Below are 17,415 nucleotides of genomic sequence, written 5' to 3'. Positions count from 1 at the left end.
CTCTTGCTTCTTGAAATTATCTGGATAAGCACAGAAAAAAAAGTGTAATGGGGTAAGCATTTTTATGGCTGAAAAGTGTCTTATGTTCCTGGCAAGTAATAGTAGTACCAGTTGTTTTTTCCCTGTTTGTGAGATAGCCTACATGAATGGACTGCGATTATGATAGAACAGCATGTATGTTGGTGTGAAACAGATAGATTGTAATAAGTTGGTTTTTTTGTCTTTGTATTAGAGTGGCTATACTATTTTAGTGCCAGAAGCCTTGATCCGTGTGGGATTTGCGTAGTTTCAGACAGTGTGACTGCCTCCTAGTTTAAATGCACAGGCAGTATGAAAAGGTCAGCGATGGTAACAAAAACCAATTTTGTATGTTTATGACTTATAAGCAACATTCCTATCCTCCATTATCCTCTACTTGACTTAGAAGCAACATGCGTGTCCTCCATTATCCTCTCTGTTAGCACATCTTGCCTGTGAAGTCAACCGCAATTACGCCATTTCATTCCTGCTGAATACTCCATTGAGAACAAGACTCTTGATGATAGTTTGATGACTAATTTTTTGAATGTTAACTTTGTCAAAAACTTATATTTACAGCTGAGTCATCCTGACTCTGTCCCGAACAGATCTGGTGTTCTCCTTCCCCATTGGGGAAGGAATTGGTTGGAAGGTCACAGCCAGAGGGTAGTGGTCAACGGCTCGGTGTCCAAATGGATGCTGGTGACAAGTGGTGTCCCTCGGGGGTCCGTACAGGGACCGGCGCTGTTTAACATTTTCATTAATGACTTAACGACACTGAGTGCGCCCTCATCAAGTTTTTCAGATGACACCAAGCAGAGTGGGGCAGCTGACACCAGAACGACAGGATGCCATCCAGAGGGACCTGGACAAACTTGAGAATTGGGCCTGTGTGAATCTCAAGAGCTTCAACAAGGCCAAGTGCAAGGTCCTGCATCTGGGTCAGGGCAACCCTCGCTATCAATGCAGACTGGGGGATGAAGGGATTAAGAGCAGCCCTGCCGAGAGGGACCTGGGAGTGCTGGTGGATGAAAAGGTGGGCATGAGCCACCAATGTGTTCTTGCAGCCCAGAAGGCCAACTGTACCCTGGGCTGCATCAAGAGAGGTATGGCCACCAGGTCAAGGGAGGTGATTCTGCTTCTCTGCTCTGGTGAGACCCCACCTGGAGTTCTGCATCCAGCTCTGGAGCCCTCAGTACAGGAAAGACATGGAGCTGTTGGAGCACGTCCAGAGGAGGGCCACAAAAATGAGCAGAGGGATGGAGCACCTGTGCTGTGAGGAAAGGCTGAGAGAGTTGGGGCTGTTCATCCTGGAGAAGAGAAGTCTGCGGGGAGACCTTAGAGCAGCCTTTCAGTACCTGAAGGGGGCCTATAGGAAAGATGGAGAAAATATTTTCAGCAGGGCTTGTTGTGATAGGACAAGGGGTAATGGCTTTAAACTAAGGGAGGGTAGATGTAGACTAGGTATAAGGAAGAAATTTTTTACCATGAGGGTGGTGGAACACTGGAACAGATTGCCCAGAGAGGTGGTGGAGGCCCCATCCCTGGAAACATTAATGGCCAGGTTGGACGGGGCTCTGAGCAACCTGGGCTAGTTGAAGCTGTCCCTGCTCACTGCAGGGGAGTTGGGCTAGATGACCTCTAAAGGTCCCTTCCATCCCAAAGCATTCTGTGATTCGATGATTGTATGTTGTTCCGCTCATCAATCAGAAAAGGCCTAATGAGCCTGCCTATGTGTGGCTTTAGATGTTTTCATGGTTTCCTAAAATAGTGGAGTTTGTGGGACACCTTGAAGGACCTGAGGTAATAAGTAAGCAATTGGTGTAGAAAGCTGAGGGCCAATTCATTGAGATATCTAAAGCCCTGAGTAGTCTGGTCTGACCTCATAGCTGACCCTGCTTTCACCAGGGATTTTGGGCCTCCTGAGGCGCTTTCCAGCATGGATGAGCCTGGTGGAGAGGAAAGAGCTGGGAAGTGTGTTTAAGATGAACACAGAAAGCTTGAAACAGAAGAGAGATTCAGAGGATGACTTGATTGAATGATAGTCAAGACATTGGTTAGCTATGAATATATTCTCTTTGGTATTCTGTACTTTGGATTTTCACTTCTGTCCATGTTCATTAAGTGAGCCTTGTGAAATGGTGAAGGAGACATGAATGGGATAAAACTTGTGATCAGAAAGAAGCAGGTTAGAAGAGCAGAGATCAATAGAACTGAAGCTGGTAATTGGAAATATATAATTCAGCAACAGTATATGAAAGGGAAAAGGGAAGACAAGAATGAACTTCTGAGACCTTCCTCCTAGGGTACAGAAAAGCATCAAAAATGATGTATCTCTGATAATGTCTTTTACTGATGAATACCTAGATTTCCTATGATGGTTTTAGTCAGGACACCTGTATATACTTTTAGTATACTTATATATCAATAGGTACATGTCTCAGACCATGTACTACATGTATAAAAACTAGCTAGAGATAACAAAGAGTGACAAGAAGGTGATTCTACAAATATACTGAAAGGAAAAGCAGCTTAAGAAAAAATGGAAGTCCCTTGACAAAGGGAGGGGTCAAACCTGTGATGGGCACTAGGGACAGTACAGGAGTATTCAATGCTTATTTTTTGCCTTAAACTCCTGGGGCAAAGCCTGCTCTCAGGCCTTTTTGTGTGTCAGTATACTGTTGAAAAAAAGTAGCAGAGCAATAGGTTAAGGACATCTTAAAGGTGTGATGTATAAATGGGATACACCCAGAGGTTTGGAAAAAAATCGGTGATGTGATTGCAAGGCTGCTGACTTATCTGTGAAAAATCATAGTGGTCAGGGGAAATTTCTGACAGCTGAACAAAGGCTGTAGTAAAAGCGAAAAAGAAGGCTGAGGCATCTGTAGGCCAGTCAGCCTCTCCCCTCAGTCCCTAAAGAAATCAAGGACCGCCTCCTCTTGGAGTCTTTATCCAAGCAAGTGGGGTATATGAGACGGGTCAGTCAGAAAGCCAGCCCGTGTTTAGCAAAGGCAAAACATTCATGATCAGCCTGGTTGCTTTCTGTGATGAAATTAATGGCCTCAGTTTGCATCAAGGGAGGTTTAGATTGGTTATTAGGAAAAATTTCGTTACTGACAGAGTGGTCAGGCATTGGAACAGGCTGCCTAGGGAAGTGGTGGAGTCACCATCCCTGGAGGCATTCAAAAAATGTGTAGTTGTGGCACTTCAGGACGTGGTTTAGTAGGCATGGTGGTGTTGGGTTGACAGTTGGACTTGATGATCTTGGAGGTCGTTCCCAACCTTAATGATTCTATGATTCTGTGCTTTAGCTCTGTGCATGAAGTTACTACAATCAATGCAGAGACTTTCTGCTTTGTCTCCTACAGCATTCTTACTTAGGAGCTGAGGAAATACGAGCTGGTTAACAAGATTTTTAGGTGAGTTGAAAACTGGCTGGGATGCTGGTGTTTTAGTAATTAGAGGCCCAGTGTCCAGCTGTCAACTGGTACCAAGGAGAGCGTCCTAGGAATCACTGCCGGGGCTGATACCATTTGAAGTATTCAGCAGTGACTGGAATGATGGGACAGAGCATACCCTCGGCAGATTTGTAGATGACACTGAATTAAAGTGAGTGATTGATAAATTGAATGTTAGAGGTTGAATCTAGGTGCATCTTGATAAATCTGCGCATTTAGCCAACAAGCTGCATGAAAATTAATAAAGAATCCCATCCATCACTAAAGATTAGAAACCAACTTGCTGAGTAGCAGCCTGACTGAAAAGGACTGGGGTTGTGCTGGATACTAAGCTGAATGGAATGGAATTTGTCACAGACACCTATCATAAAGTGTCAGAACAGATATCTTCCTTAATGCATTTCAGCGTGTTGGAATTCTCTTTAAATTTCTAATTTAGACCTAAATAACTTAAAGACAGAAAAAGGTGGGGGGGGGAATCCATGGTACTTTACCTAGGAAATGCAAAAAGAACTGTGATTGCCAATTTCTTTCAGTATTTAAGGAAGATAGAACTGAGTAATGCAATAGAAGCATGGTTGTTTCGGTGTCTGGGGATGTGACCCTTTAACGTATGCTATTGCACATTTATTTCTATGTTATTAAGTACTGTATGTATGTGTTTCAGAACAATGGGTTAAGATATATGCAAGCAGAGTTCTTGATCTAAAGCAGATGGAGACATCAAGTAAAATATGCCTAATGTTACTAATTAATTAGCTTTTAGCTAAAGATTATCCATATTTTTATATATGAAAGTGCTTGCATTTCGACTTATCCTGTCAGTAATGGATTCCTGCTTGTTTTAATTGTGCTACTTGGTGGCAAATTGTAGCATGTGATTGGAGCACAGTCTAGTCGGTACACTCAGGAAAAGGACAGAGAAAAAAATTTACATTAACAGGGATATGTTACTACAAGAGCGGTAGTTCAGGTGAGAGGTGCTGGAGGAAAAGAAGTAATACTGGAGTGGAAAGGCTGAGGAAGTTCTGGAATTCGGGGTGTCAGAAGAGAAAGGAGTGGAGGTGAGAAATCTGAACTGAGATGGCTGAAAACCCTGCTGGGGTCCTGGGCAGATGATCTTCCAGATGTCACTGTACCTCAGGAAAGACGAGCAATCTTTCCAGCCTCATTGGTCACGTTTTTCCTCCCCTCTCTCTCACACAAATGGTCTGAGTTCTGTCTGTTTGTTAAACAAAGAATAAAGGCAGAGCATATACGCTGTAGTATTTCTGGTAATACTGTTGCCCTGTGGGGAAGGAATAATGCTAATACATTTGTAAGAAGAATTATCTAATACTTTTGTAGTATTTTTCCTTTTAAAAAAAAATTGTACAGCAGTGGAATGAATGTAATATTTAATTATTATTTATATATTTAGTCAATATTTATTCATTGTTCATGTCCTAATTGTTTTGTTGCTTCTCGCAGTTTTATTTAAGCCTTAGGGGTGGTTACACTGACCAGTGAAATCAGGTGATAGGAGATAATGCCCTTTGTGGCTCTTCTATGGTTTAGCAAGAAGCCCACCAATACAAAAAACAATACAAAGCAAATTTAATTTGCCCAGGTAAGGAAAAATTCATGTGACTAAAGTCATAAGCTGGCAGTTGCATCTCTTCATGTCAACCAGAAAACTTATCTGTCATCAATCTAAATACAGTCATTTGCACAAGTCCTGAACCAGTTTTTAAATTCTCATTGGCAATGAAGTGGTAGGAGTGGGATGCTTCCACACTGCTCTCAGATTCTCAGCTGATGTAAATTGAATTTAAAGGAACTGGGCTAATTTACTTCTCCTAAGATCTGACATATTATGACCAGAATATAGTTGAAATTGCTGTGTTCTGTATTAATGCTAATTTTTATTCCCTTAAACTGAAGTAACTTTTTACACATTCTTTCTTAGAAAAATTATTTCTATTTGTTCCTTCTCACTTCACCATACAAATCCAGAACTCTGAATTTCTCAACACACAATTTTAAAATCTCTCCTTTATCTATATGTTCTGAGCCAGTTGACTTCATTAAGTATTTCCACTCCTGCAGAGATTTGTAGAAGCTATTTATCACCGAAACCTTAGGGGAAATCATTATGTTTGCTGCCTTTCAAGAAGCATTGGACATAGCTCCGTCTGGTTCAATGAAGATCAGCTGTTCTTTTCCTTTTTCTCTTCTTCCTAAAGCTTTTTGCTTATTGCTTTGTTATGTTTTGAAAACTATGAAAGCCTTTCATGTCACCAGGCTCTAGTTAGTAGATAACGTAGTTGAAATTGCAGAATATTAGGCATTCCACAGGGATGAAGCATAACCTAAAAGAGGATGTTGTCAGCATGAAGCCGATAATCTTCAATCTTGTGTTACCTTTTATAATTGCATTTTTATTGACTTGTTCAGAAAACACATTCATATGCTTGACAATTGATGGAGTACCATATATCAAGGTAATTGGTAGGTAGTACATATCAGTCTTGTTTTCAGATTGTGACTCTACTCTTCTTGGAAGCAATGTCATGTGAAATCTATTGCCACAAGTTCTTTTGTGATCTATGAGGAGTCTTTTGATTATATATGTTTGTTTTTTCTCCTGGTAATCAGGAAAAAAGGGTAAGAAAAATGAAATAATTTAATGGTTAATTTTTAATCTCTCTAGTTTTGGGAGTGAGATTTATTGCTCAGACTGACACTCCATAGATGCCAAGAGTGAGAAGAACACATTGTTTTGTCATACTGCTGGTATTTACTTCTATGAAATGACATCATAGACCTTGGGGCAACTTTAATTCACAGCAGAAGAGTGTTGTGAAACTTTGTCATTTGTCATTGTACGGTCCGTTGACCTAGATGTCTTCAGGTTTTTGAAACTGGTCTTTGTAAGTCATATGAGGCCCTCTACTGGTAGCCACTTTAAAATATTTCAAGGTAAGATATAAAAAAAAAAAGCTAGAAGAGAACAGATTGCAATGAAGCTGTATTAAACTTTCAGGTTATCTTGTGTAATTCAAGTGCTGGGGACTAAGCAGTCGATAATCACTCTTTAAATGTGACTAGTATAGCCCGCAACATTGCACAAGCATCAAATTTTTAACAGTTACAGTATTTCACCTGTGTTTTTTCACATACTGTTATATTGAAATTGTATTTTGAGATTGATGTTTTTTTCAGCTGTTCTTGTTCTTGTCATGTTTTTACTAGGTGTACATTCCAAGCAGAGTGGCTATTGTGCTTCAGAATATGGATATCTCAAAATGAAGTTCTCTGTAACTATCACTGAAGAAGCAAGCCATAGAAGAAGTGCTGATACACTGTACTAGTACTAAGTATAACAAAACTTGCCCTATGGAAGCTTTCTGAAACTGAGTATAGTAAGTTTAGGTGTTTAAAGTTTAATATTCACATACCGTATAATTGCAGAGCACTTGACGTGCTAGAACCTCTTTTGAGGAAACTTTACAAAAGAGGCAGAAAGGAAAATGTTGGGTTTGTAGTTCTAGTCTAGTAGTACAAAATTACACTTAAGGTATTGCAAAGCAGCAGGTGTTCTCAATTGTTGTTTACAGAATTTTACAGAGAATAACAAGACTGACCCTGCTCTGAAGTTTGTAATATCTTGTAATCCTTTTTTTTTGATAGTGAGTTCAAATGTTCTTTATATATTAATGCTTCTTATTAAAAGTAAGTAGTTTGCTTAAATCAAACAGAAGTTTTTGGCTAAAAGGCAGCCTTAACGGTTTGTGGGACCTAATCTGAGTCTCCTCTTCTTTAATGAAGTCCAGTGATTAGAACTGTTTATCCAAATGGTTGAGAAGGTCCTCCGAGAGTATTGTACTTTGCCATTTTTTATTTTATTAAAATTGCAGAAAAATGCTGAACAGCAAAATGAGCAGGCCGATTGACTGGTGCACTGCTGATGCTGTTGTGTAAGTTGCTTATTTGCTCCCAATCAAATCACTTAGTCTGTGCATCTCACTGCTACAGCTGAAAAAAATCACAGAACTATTTTATTTAAATGGCTAAAATCTTCAGTGAGAAGAGTGTTTTGTTTGTATTGCCATGATACTACACTGGAAGAGATACTTAATTTGTGATTCTTCCCATTGTATTTATTTCACTGATGTCAAGACCTTACAATACTGATTTCACATTTCCAGAAGCTGCCTTTCAGCTTGGAACATAATGATGTTCTTGCACTTTTATAATTTTTGAAACGTGGCTTCTCATGAAGAAGCAGTCTCAAAATACAGTGATCAAACTGAGGTGTTTTTTGGATAAAATCAAGATAGTTAATTATCAGAGTGCTGCTAATATTACTCGAGTGAGTTGTTTCATGAGCTACAACTTTTTTGTAAAGCGTAAGATTATGTATATTTGAAAATGTATTGCAGAATATTCTGGAAAATTAATATCAAATTAATGAGACATGCTTTATTTTCTTCCTTTTATTTAAAAACATATTTTTGAATTGGTTCTGAAATGAGCGTCTTTTGTACAAATCTGAATTTTCTAACTTTAAATAGCCAAAGAGGAGGATGTCCGTGACCATTTCCAAGTCATAATTTTACCTAGTTTCTTATGTGAACCATTGTGTTAATTACTGAATGGTTGTGCCAACACCGAAAATCTATTCACAGTTCTTGGAATGCTTTCTTATGGCTTACTACTTAAGCAAAATAAATGATATGATGGAATAATGCAGCATGATGGAAAACAGTCTTTTGCAGAGCTCACACTGAAAGGATTTTATGAATATCCCCACTCTGCTATGTTCCGTGTGACAGAATTTTATATTACAGTTGAGTAGCATAATACTGTTTAGGATCATGCTTCATTTTCCTCTGCATCCGTTTAATCATTTTTTGGTAGTGGGCTAATAGAAGCATTTCTGTTACACTAAGACTTTAAAGAAAATTCACGGAACTGTTTTAGCAACTGGAACGGATTATCTTTTTTTTTTTTTCCAGATTGTTTTCCTTGTAGTGAAATAACGAGCAACATCTAATACATGTTATATTTGCATTATACTGATCTAATATGTTTTATAGGGTGGTTTGTTGTTTGTTTTATTTACTGGCACCAGTTCCAGGTTTCAAAATGTAATGCGAGACAAGTGTCTGTGTCAAACCTTTTTTTTTTTTTTTTAAGAGAAGGAATAAATGTATGATGTGAAGTATAAACTGTGTAAAATTACATGCAAAATAAACTCTGAGGAGGATAAAACAAATGCATATATGGTTTCATTGCTTGTACTGTAAGATTGTACAGTAGTCTTAACACTGGAGGACAGTATTAGATTTTGCTCCATCTTGAAATCAGGAGCTTGTCTTGGTCAGAAACAATCTAATGAGATTGGTAGAATATTTGTACTACACGTTTTTCTTTTATGTGGTGATAGATTAATAAAAGCACACTACAAGATTTGCAAGATGAACATATAAATATAGGAAGCATAATAATTAGGGCTTTTTGGACTCAGCCTCTACATTCTAACAGTGGTGTGCTCCTGCCTGTCTTGCGAGGCTGGAAATTTTTCCCTTGTGATACCTATGGAGAGACAGTTTCTTCCTCCTGCTCTTCGTATTCTGATGGATTATGAAGAGGCATTCAGCTCCTGCCATTTCACCTTCTGTCTAGCATCACACTCAGATTACGAGACTTCGTCCAAAGTCCCTCCTTACTGTTATGCGCTGAGGCTTGTAAATGCCTGTTGCCGTGACTGGTTGAAGCCCCAGACACGTTTCAAGAAGCACATGGGCTCCAGAGTTTTTTTTGCTTGGATACACCTCAAATCAACACTTTGCAGTCAAATATGACAGTTTTTAGCTCTGTCACAGAAGTAAATTAAATGGTCCATGGTGATGTATCCCTGGACACAAAGCTCTCCACAGAGATTCAGACATCGTGGAAGAACTGTCTTTAAAGATAATCTCTCTTAATGTAAAGGACCGATCAGGATTTATATTTCTACTCTTAGAAATATATACTTCCCTGTCACCTGAAAGAGTGCTGGTAACTCTTGTTAGCTCTGGCCCCAGAAATTGTTACTCTGCAGTCTCTTAACAGTCAATGAAAGCTCAAGTTCATCTTCACCTGCTGGTTTATCTAAGCATTCAGGCTGACCTTCTCTCCGTCTTGCATCATGTGTACTGAATGGTTCTTTGTACTGGATTATTTAAGTTTTTCTCCAGACCAGGTTATTCTTGCAGGCAGGCATCCACTAGACCACCACCGTATTCTACAGCAATAAGTTTTTATTTCCTTGCTGTTTTCTTCTCCCACAATTCAAGCCTTACTGTCCTGAAGTTTATTTTGAAGGTGAAGAATGAAGTGGGTGTTTCAGCTTGGTGAGTACTACTGGAAAAGAGATTTTAATGAAAAAACTGTTTGACCTTTATGTTTGGTTTTCTTCTCCTATGGAATTTGTCTTGCTCATTATATTCAGTTTAGTAAGGAGTTTGTTAACCATGTACTCTGAAAGACAGGAATGTGGTGTAGCTAATCCTCTGACAAAGGGAGACTAGCTGTATGAACAGTAAGATACCAGACTTGGTAAGCAATTGTATGGTACTCGGACATAATGCAAGGCGATGTTTTTCCATATTAATCTGTCAGTCACAGTTCTGCTTTCAAATGATGTTTTAAGCAGCTTGAAGAAGTTTAAGGTTCCTCATTTTTTTTGTGACTCCAGGTTCTTAACTGCACATGAGTGGTTAAAGGAAGAACTTCCTGTTCATTTAAAAGTCTAACTTGTTGAAGGACTGCTACAGAGATGAAGCTGTATTTTATGGTGTAAGTGTTCTGAAGGGATTGAGGGTGTGGGTTATTTGCTGTAATGGAAAGCTGTCTCTTATGCCAAACTTACGTTTTAACTCTCTTTAGATTTGCAGATTATTTAGAGTTGTATTCAAATTCTTGAGGAGAAAAATAGCATCTTTAAGAAAGTTTCATGACCATTTGAAAAAAAGAAAATCCAGACATTTTGGTCATGTTTCCCTTTTTTTAGAGAGAGAAATATTTTTTTCTTCATGTAATGTTTCCGTTATGTAGACTTTCTCATTTTTTTTATCTGAAATTGCGGTAATAGTGATAGGCTGACATATGACTGCTTTTATTAGAAGGAATTACATAAATTGTTGGGTAAAAATAACTCCAGTTGAATATGTTTAAAATACTCTGGTTATGGAAAGGTAAAAACAAAAGCTAATTATGACTCATTAGATGAGACAAATTATGTTTTTCATGCCTGTGAGTACAAAACGTACCCTGTAAATATAAATAACTCTTGGATATTCATGGTAAATTAAAGCCTAAAATGAATTAGGAGAAAATGTAAGAACTTGTAGGCAATGAAGTAATAGGTCTCAGCTTTGCTGATATTTTTGCATATTTACAAAGCTATTCTGAGCCCTGAAAAAGAGTGTTTAATTGAACTAGTTAGTTCTAAAAACTGTCTTAGAAAGTTCAGGCAAAGACAATAATTTCTCAAAATATTAGGAGAGGGTTAAAATTGACACAGCACTAATCACCTATACCATTTGACTCCAGAATAATCTTCGGTATTGTTAAAGGCTAGAAGGGAACTCCCTCTAAACTTGCTTGTTTCTTCTGACTAATCCTCACAAATCACAATTTAAATGTGTAGAACAATGACAGTCTAAAATAGGATGATGTCAATTTAGTGCGTTGAATATTCAGTCTTTGCTCAGGGTGTGAGGTATATAACAAAATAGATACAGTGCGTTTAGGAAGAAAGGTATGTCTGTAAACACTGAAGAAGCAAAGCTGCAAATGCTATAATGTTGTAGTGTTTTTCCCATAGTATTTTTTTGTTCTGCTACTTTTCAGTAGTCTGTTTGAAGTCTTTTGTAGCAAAGGAGCCAACTCTGCTCTATTTTGTATTCTCTTCACTGGAGAGAGGGATTGGGAGCAAGCAGCTAACTGTCCTGCTGTACTGGGCCTGGCTGGGATGGAATTAACGTTCTTCACAGCAGCCCTGTGGTGCTGTGGTTTGGGTTTGTGCCGAACATGGTGTTGGTAACTGTCCTGTTTTCGGCTGGGACAGAGTTAATTTTCTTCCTAGTAGCTGGTATAGTGCTGTGTTTTGGATTTAGTATGAGCATAATGTTGATAATGCACTGATGTTTCAGCTGTTGCTGAGCAGTGCTTACACTAAGTCAAGGACTTTGCAGCTTCCCATGTTCTGCCAGAAAGGAGGTGCACAAGAAGCTGGGAGGGAGCATAGCCATGACAGCTGACACAAACTGGCCGAAGGGATATTCCATACAGTATGACGTGACGCTTGGTATATAAACTGGGGGCTGTTGGCCAGGGGACTGGGATTGCTGCTCGGGGACAGGCTGGGCATCGGTCAGCAGGTGGTGAGTCATTGCACTGTGCATCACTCATTTTGTATATTCTATAATAATTATTATTTTTTCCTTTGCTTTCCTATTAAATTATCTTTATCTCGATTCAAGAGTCTTTACTTTTTTTCAATTCTCCTACCCATCCCACTGGAGGAGAGGAAGGAGTGGGCGAGCAGCTACCTGGTGCTTAGTTGCCAGCTGGGGCAAAACCACGATAGTAACACATCAGTCTTTTAGCTGTTGCTGAACGGTGCTTGCACATTGTGAAGCTTTTTGGTTTCCTACTCTGCCCCCACCTCCTCACCCCTTGGCGAGCCAGGAAGTGGTGGACATCTGCCTGCTGGTGGGAAGTCATGATTGAATTCCTATTTCTGCTTTGCTTGCACATGCAGCTTTTGCTTTACCTCTTCAACTGTCATTATCTCAGACTACAAGCCTTCTCACCTTCCTTCTATTTTCCCCTCATCCTGGAGGAGGGAAGTGAACGAGCAGCTGGGGAGGGTGTTTGGCTGTTTGCTGCGATCAACCCACCACCTCCACCAAAAACTGAGTGAGCTGTCCACCTCCAAAGGAAATTGGCTTGCAAGAGGAAAGTAGGTTATATCAGTTGAAGTCATTTGAAAGTCATTTGAAGGGAAAGGTGGGGGGTAAATCCCATCTTTGCTTGGTTGCCTTTCACAAAATACTGCGTGTCTTTGGGTTGTAGATCGAGATAACTGGAGTAGATTAATTTTCCTGTGGTTAAAGTATCGCCTTTGTGAATGATCAAAGTCTACGTGTTCAGTCTTTTCCATGCTAAAAATTTTTGGGCCAGTTCTTTTGTTGTAGTCTTTACTTGTTGATACATATTTATTCCTGTAGCAAAGTACAAAAATACTTGCCTACTTCAAAAAGTAACTAATTTTAATGTAAATTCCTTTAAAACAGTTTATTCACTATAAAGAAATTAAAAAAAAAAAAAATCTATCAAAACACTACCTTCTGGTACAGTAAAGATATGGAAGATTAACTGAAATTAAAACCTGATCTTCAGAATGTATGACATTTTAACCATTACTTTTGTACAAAGCTCCTTTCATGTATTGGCTGCTGCTTCTGTTGGGATTTTTTTCTTTGTTCATTACAGTGGTATTAGACCAAATGCAACATTTTCTTTGAGTCTTTCTGTATTCTGTAACCTCTGTAGATACTAGTTATGAATGTTTAAGGCGATTGCAATTTTCAGTCGTCAGTAGTAAGTTGGGGGTCGCTATGGGTTGGGGTGTTTCTAGGGTAGGGATAAGCGAGAAGACTTAAGATTTTGGGTGGTGGTTTTTTTTTTAATGCCACTTAAATTCCTGCCTTTGCAATTCCACTAATTTTAAATCTTAGACTGTGGCATGTTTTTGTCAGACAAAAACAAACCCTGTCTGGCAGCAAAAAAAAGCACTTCTTGGAACTAGCATGAGAAAACCAATGAAGTAAACACATGATGTCCAAAAACTGGTATGTATTTTTCTATCCAGGATTGTTTATCTGAAGGAACTAGTGTTGCTGACTTCATGAAATGGAGCAGAAGGGCTGTGTTACATAGAGAACAGTTTTTTGTGCAGAAAACTATTTGCCCAAGGTAAAAAAAAAAATCCAAGATTTTAAATATGGGATGTTTTTGTGAAAAATATTGGATTATGACAAGTGAACATTTTTATAGAAAGGTATTTGTCAAAAACCCTACCATAACAGTTCTATAAAAGATAAAAGTAAGAGTACTAAGCAAAATCCATACTTGGATTATGTGCCAAGCGTGTACACTGACAGCTCTAACACTGTTAGTGTAAGCAGCTGTGTGGAGGGGGCTTTCATTAAATTCATTGCATAAGTGAATCTCTGTAATCTCTTCTGAAAATAAGAAACATTTTTTTAACAAGCAAGTAAAGTGATAGGGCTATGGAGTTAGCTTGCTGTAGGCTTCCTTTGGCTTCTAAAATTCAAATCAGCTGTGTAACTTCTGCCTGATGCCTGCTGGGGAGGGTTGGTAGGCAGTGATTTTGCCAGGCTGCTGGCATCAGCATCTTTCCCAGACGGGTCAAGCTGTCCCGGTGGTGATCCTTGCATAAAGGTGGGTGATGCCGCTTGATGAATTGGACTGGAAAACTGATTTGGTGGGAATATAACTCTCTTTAATGGCATGAGGCCGTGAAATATACATAACCCTAGCTGGAAAATGAGCTCTTTACAGTTGATGTCTCAGTCTTCCTGCAACTTGTCGGATGGTGACTACGCTGCATCCAATATTTATGTGTTAGTTGTGCTGTGTAACAGCCTGCTATTACACAGAACTAACTCTTCTAGTTTTAAGTAACCTCCTCGATCTGCCAGCCACTGTTCCTCAAAGTATTCAGACAAGTGTAATATAGTAAATCATATTCATGGATTAACACGGTGGCCACATGTCCTTCATGGAAATGACACTTTTTTTAAAAAAGAAAATCCTCACAGAATCATTCAGTAATGTGATTAACTATTTTAAAACAAGTTGAATGTGGTTTGCTGAACTGGGGATAGCTGGTAGGAAGTGATAATGAAAACATCAGATGTATTTAATGCAATTTTAGTTTTTTCCTTTTTTTTTAATCTTTCCTGTGGATGTAGTAAGCACAAGGTATCACTGGTGGTTAATGCATCCCTAGAAATGCTATCACCAAATGCACACACATACACATTAAAGGGAACAGAAAACCATACTGACATACAGCTAGAAATTAACTAGGGACAGCTGTTCTCATATTGGCACAAAAAGAAAATAAAAAATGTAATTATCCAGTTCTCTGTTGGATTTGTGTACTGACGGAGCGGAGGGAGAAGAGTCCTGATTTTCTATCATTGCACAAACAGGGTTACTCTTTTTCAGAAATCTTCATGTTAGTTCTGATACAAAACATGAAAGGAGCAAATATCCCAGAGTTACGCATCTGCTGCTGCTATAGAAGCTCGTCACGAAATTCTTGCCCTGCAGTGCATACTTATTATAGTGGTTGACTGTAATGGTCCCATTTAAACTTGAGTGGTGATACACAGTGTTATGTAAAACACTGTGCAAGGTTGTTCAAACATGAAAGATAATTGCTGATGTTTCATTGCCAGTAACTCACAGGCAGACATTCCTATGACTAATTAGATACAATGACCTTTAGTATTAACAGCCTTGATGAGCTTCAAGCCATGATATGCTTTGACGCTAGACATAGCTTTCAACCTGTCTTGTTTGTTTTTGCTTGTTCCTGAACAGAGCTTGTGAATCTTCCTGTTTATTTTGGACAATGTAGGCAGGTGTCTGGTGTGTTTGTGCTCCCTACAGAGTCCTGCCACCTCGCAGGACTGCGCCGTGCTTAGTCCTGCATGCCTCTAGCTAGTTTCTGTCTGTTGCACTCAAACCATACGGACGTTCTGAGCAGCCCTTATGTCCTTACCCTTCCTACTTCTCTGGTTCCCACCACCCAGCAGGGTGGGTATGTTGATGCAGGTATCTACAAGAGGTTTGTCCCATTAAAAGATCTGTTAAGGCCAAATCCTTCAGGTGCTTGGAGACAGAGGGGACTGCAGCACAAATAAATGTGTTGGTTTGTGTTTTACTTTATCCTTAAAGGTCACAAGGGGCCCCACTTCTAACTCCTAACTTTCCCAGATTTTACAGATTCTGTCGTCCTGATTTGGTGGCTCCTTTTCAAGGCTGTCATTGACCTGGAGGCATTGGTAGTAACATTTCAGCCGTTGCTCTCACAGCAATTACCATAACAGTGCAGATGTAAGGTGCAATCAGAGATGTGCAAGTGAACCATCTTCAGCTTCCTAAATTTATTCCTCTGTGTCATCTGCTGAGCAGTGTTTGCAGTTGCTGGTAGGGAATTTTCCCCATGAGGAAAAACTGTAAGTCTGAGCATGTCTTCGCCTTTATTTCAAAGTCTGTTTCCTTTATGCCCTGTACATCTCTACTCTGAAAAGCTGATGGGTGGCAAATGACTTGCCCAAGAGTTTAGAGAATCACTCCACAGCTCACCAGGTACAGCTTTTTGCACTAAGGGAAGCAAAACAAAGCATGAAGGTGTGAAGGGCTTGCAAAGACACGGCACATCAGCTCTGAGGTTGCTTAGATGCCCAGTGGAAGAGTCAGACTTGATGTGAATCTTGCTGCAGCCTGCTGGATTGGTGCAATCCAGTCCACCCTCTTCCCATCTCTTCCAAGGGGTTCAGTCGTATCCATGCCAGTACGTAGGTACTGGATACACTCAAGGGATCACAAGTACAACGTCAAGAAATCGGATAGCAGGATGGCCAAGGCAAACAAGGACATGAAACCACAAACACACGGTGTTTACAGTTTCTTAACTCTCTTCCAGTTCTTCTGGAATGAGTCAGGTGCTCATCCTGTCTTTCACAGTGACCACAGCTGGCAGAAGATGCAAGCAGCCAGCAGCAGGTATCTATGTGATAATCCTCCTTATGGGGAAGCCGGGTTTGCTTGGAGATGGGCTGCACGTGATAGAGGAATCTGTGTGAAGCAGGGAGGAAAGAAGTATCCAGATGTATCTGGCAGGTATCTCTAGAGAAGCTGTTTCTTTTGCTTTTAAGTCTTCTGATGATGTATCTCTTGGTCACAGAAGCTTGAGTAATTGGGCTTTATTTTTTAAGCACACATTCTACAGTATTTTGTACCCACTTCTATATCTTTTCTGCATTTCTAAGTCACATCATTAGCAACAGCAACCAACTACTGCACAGTATTTCCACAAATGATACTGGTTAATTAACCAAGTGATGTGTAATAACACTACATTTTTCTAGACTTGTAGCCTAAAAGGCCTGAACCTCTTAGAAATGATAACAAAAAAGTGGTGGTATTGTTCAGAAAGATCAGTGTGCTGTAGATGGTTTGGTATCTCTACAAGCCTGCACCTGTAACAATGATTCGCATCAGAGAAGTAATATGCAGTTTTGAAGTGAGTCCTCTGATGGTATCCATTTACCATGTGCTAACTCAATTTCCAGAGCAGCTTTGGGACAAAAAAAGTAGATTCCTTAGAGGTGGAACTAAATAACAGTCTCTTCTCCAAAAGCACTCTGAATGCCCCTTGGTGTGTAATTTGTTTAGGTCCCAGTATGTCCATGCATGGCCTCCACCCACTGCAAGGACTTGCCACGTGCATCTAATAAATATTCCTAACAGGAAGCTTCAAATTGCATGTGGAGGTAAGACTTTTCAGGGTAGGAGATGAGACTGCAGCTAATCCACAGTATACTGCCCAAACCACATGTAATAGCAGTGTGAAGAGCTCAGCAGCAGCCACTTTGATCTGTTCCTGAAATACTTGCTAGCGTAGATGTAGCGTGATAGACCAGTACTATTATTTCTAAATTTGCAAGACTTTGCTGTTGTGAATCCATATTCCTTGGCTTAAGCCCTGTTCTTTATGTAACATGGCAAACCAAATTAAAGACACAGAAATGTTTCTGAAAATGTTTACACAGAACTGATGTTGTGAATCTACAGTTATTTTTAT

At 39.5% G+C, this 17,415-nt stretch overlaps 1 protein-coding gene across 4 annotated transcripts in view; it reads left to right on the top strand.

Annotated features, from left to right (window-relative positions):
* Positions 1 to 8,740, top strand: part of GBE1 (1,4-alpha-glucan branching enzyme 1) — a 171,264-nt gene extending 162,524 nt beyond the window's left edge. For 3 of the 4 annotated variants that reach the window (XM_075434098.1, XM_075434088.1, XM_075434073.1), the window contains one exon: positions 6,711 to 8,740. In XM_075434098.1, coding sequence (XP_075290213.1) covers positions 6,711 to 6,767 — 57 coding nt within the window. In that variant the 3' untranslated portion in view covers positions 6,768 to 8,740. Of the gene's footprint in view, positions 1 to 3,386; positions 3,438 to 6,710 lie in introns of all 4 variants that reach the window. The other variant, XM_075434080.1, reaches the window with a different exon arrangement.
* Positions 8,741 to 17,415: the final 8,675 nt, after the last annotated feature.

The sequence above is a fragment of the Opisthocomus hoazin genome, chromosome 1 (genome assembly GCF_030867145.1).
Source record: "Opisthocomus hoazin isolate bOpiHoa1 chromosome 1, bOpiHoa1.hap1, whole genome shotgun sequence".
Lineage (NCBI taxonomy): Eukaryota > Metazoa > Chordata > Aves > Opisthocomiformes > Opisthocomidae > Opisthocomus > Opisthocomus hoazin.
This window is presented reverse-complemented; position numbering and strand designations above follow the sequence as displayed.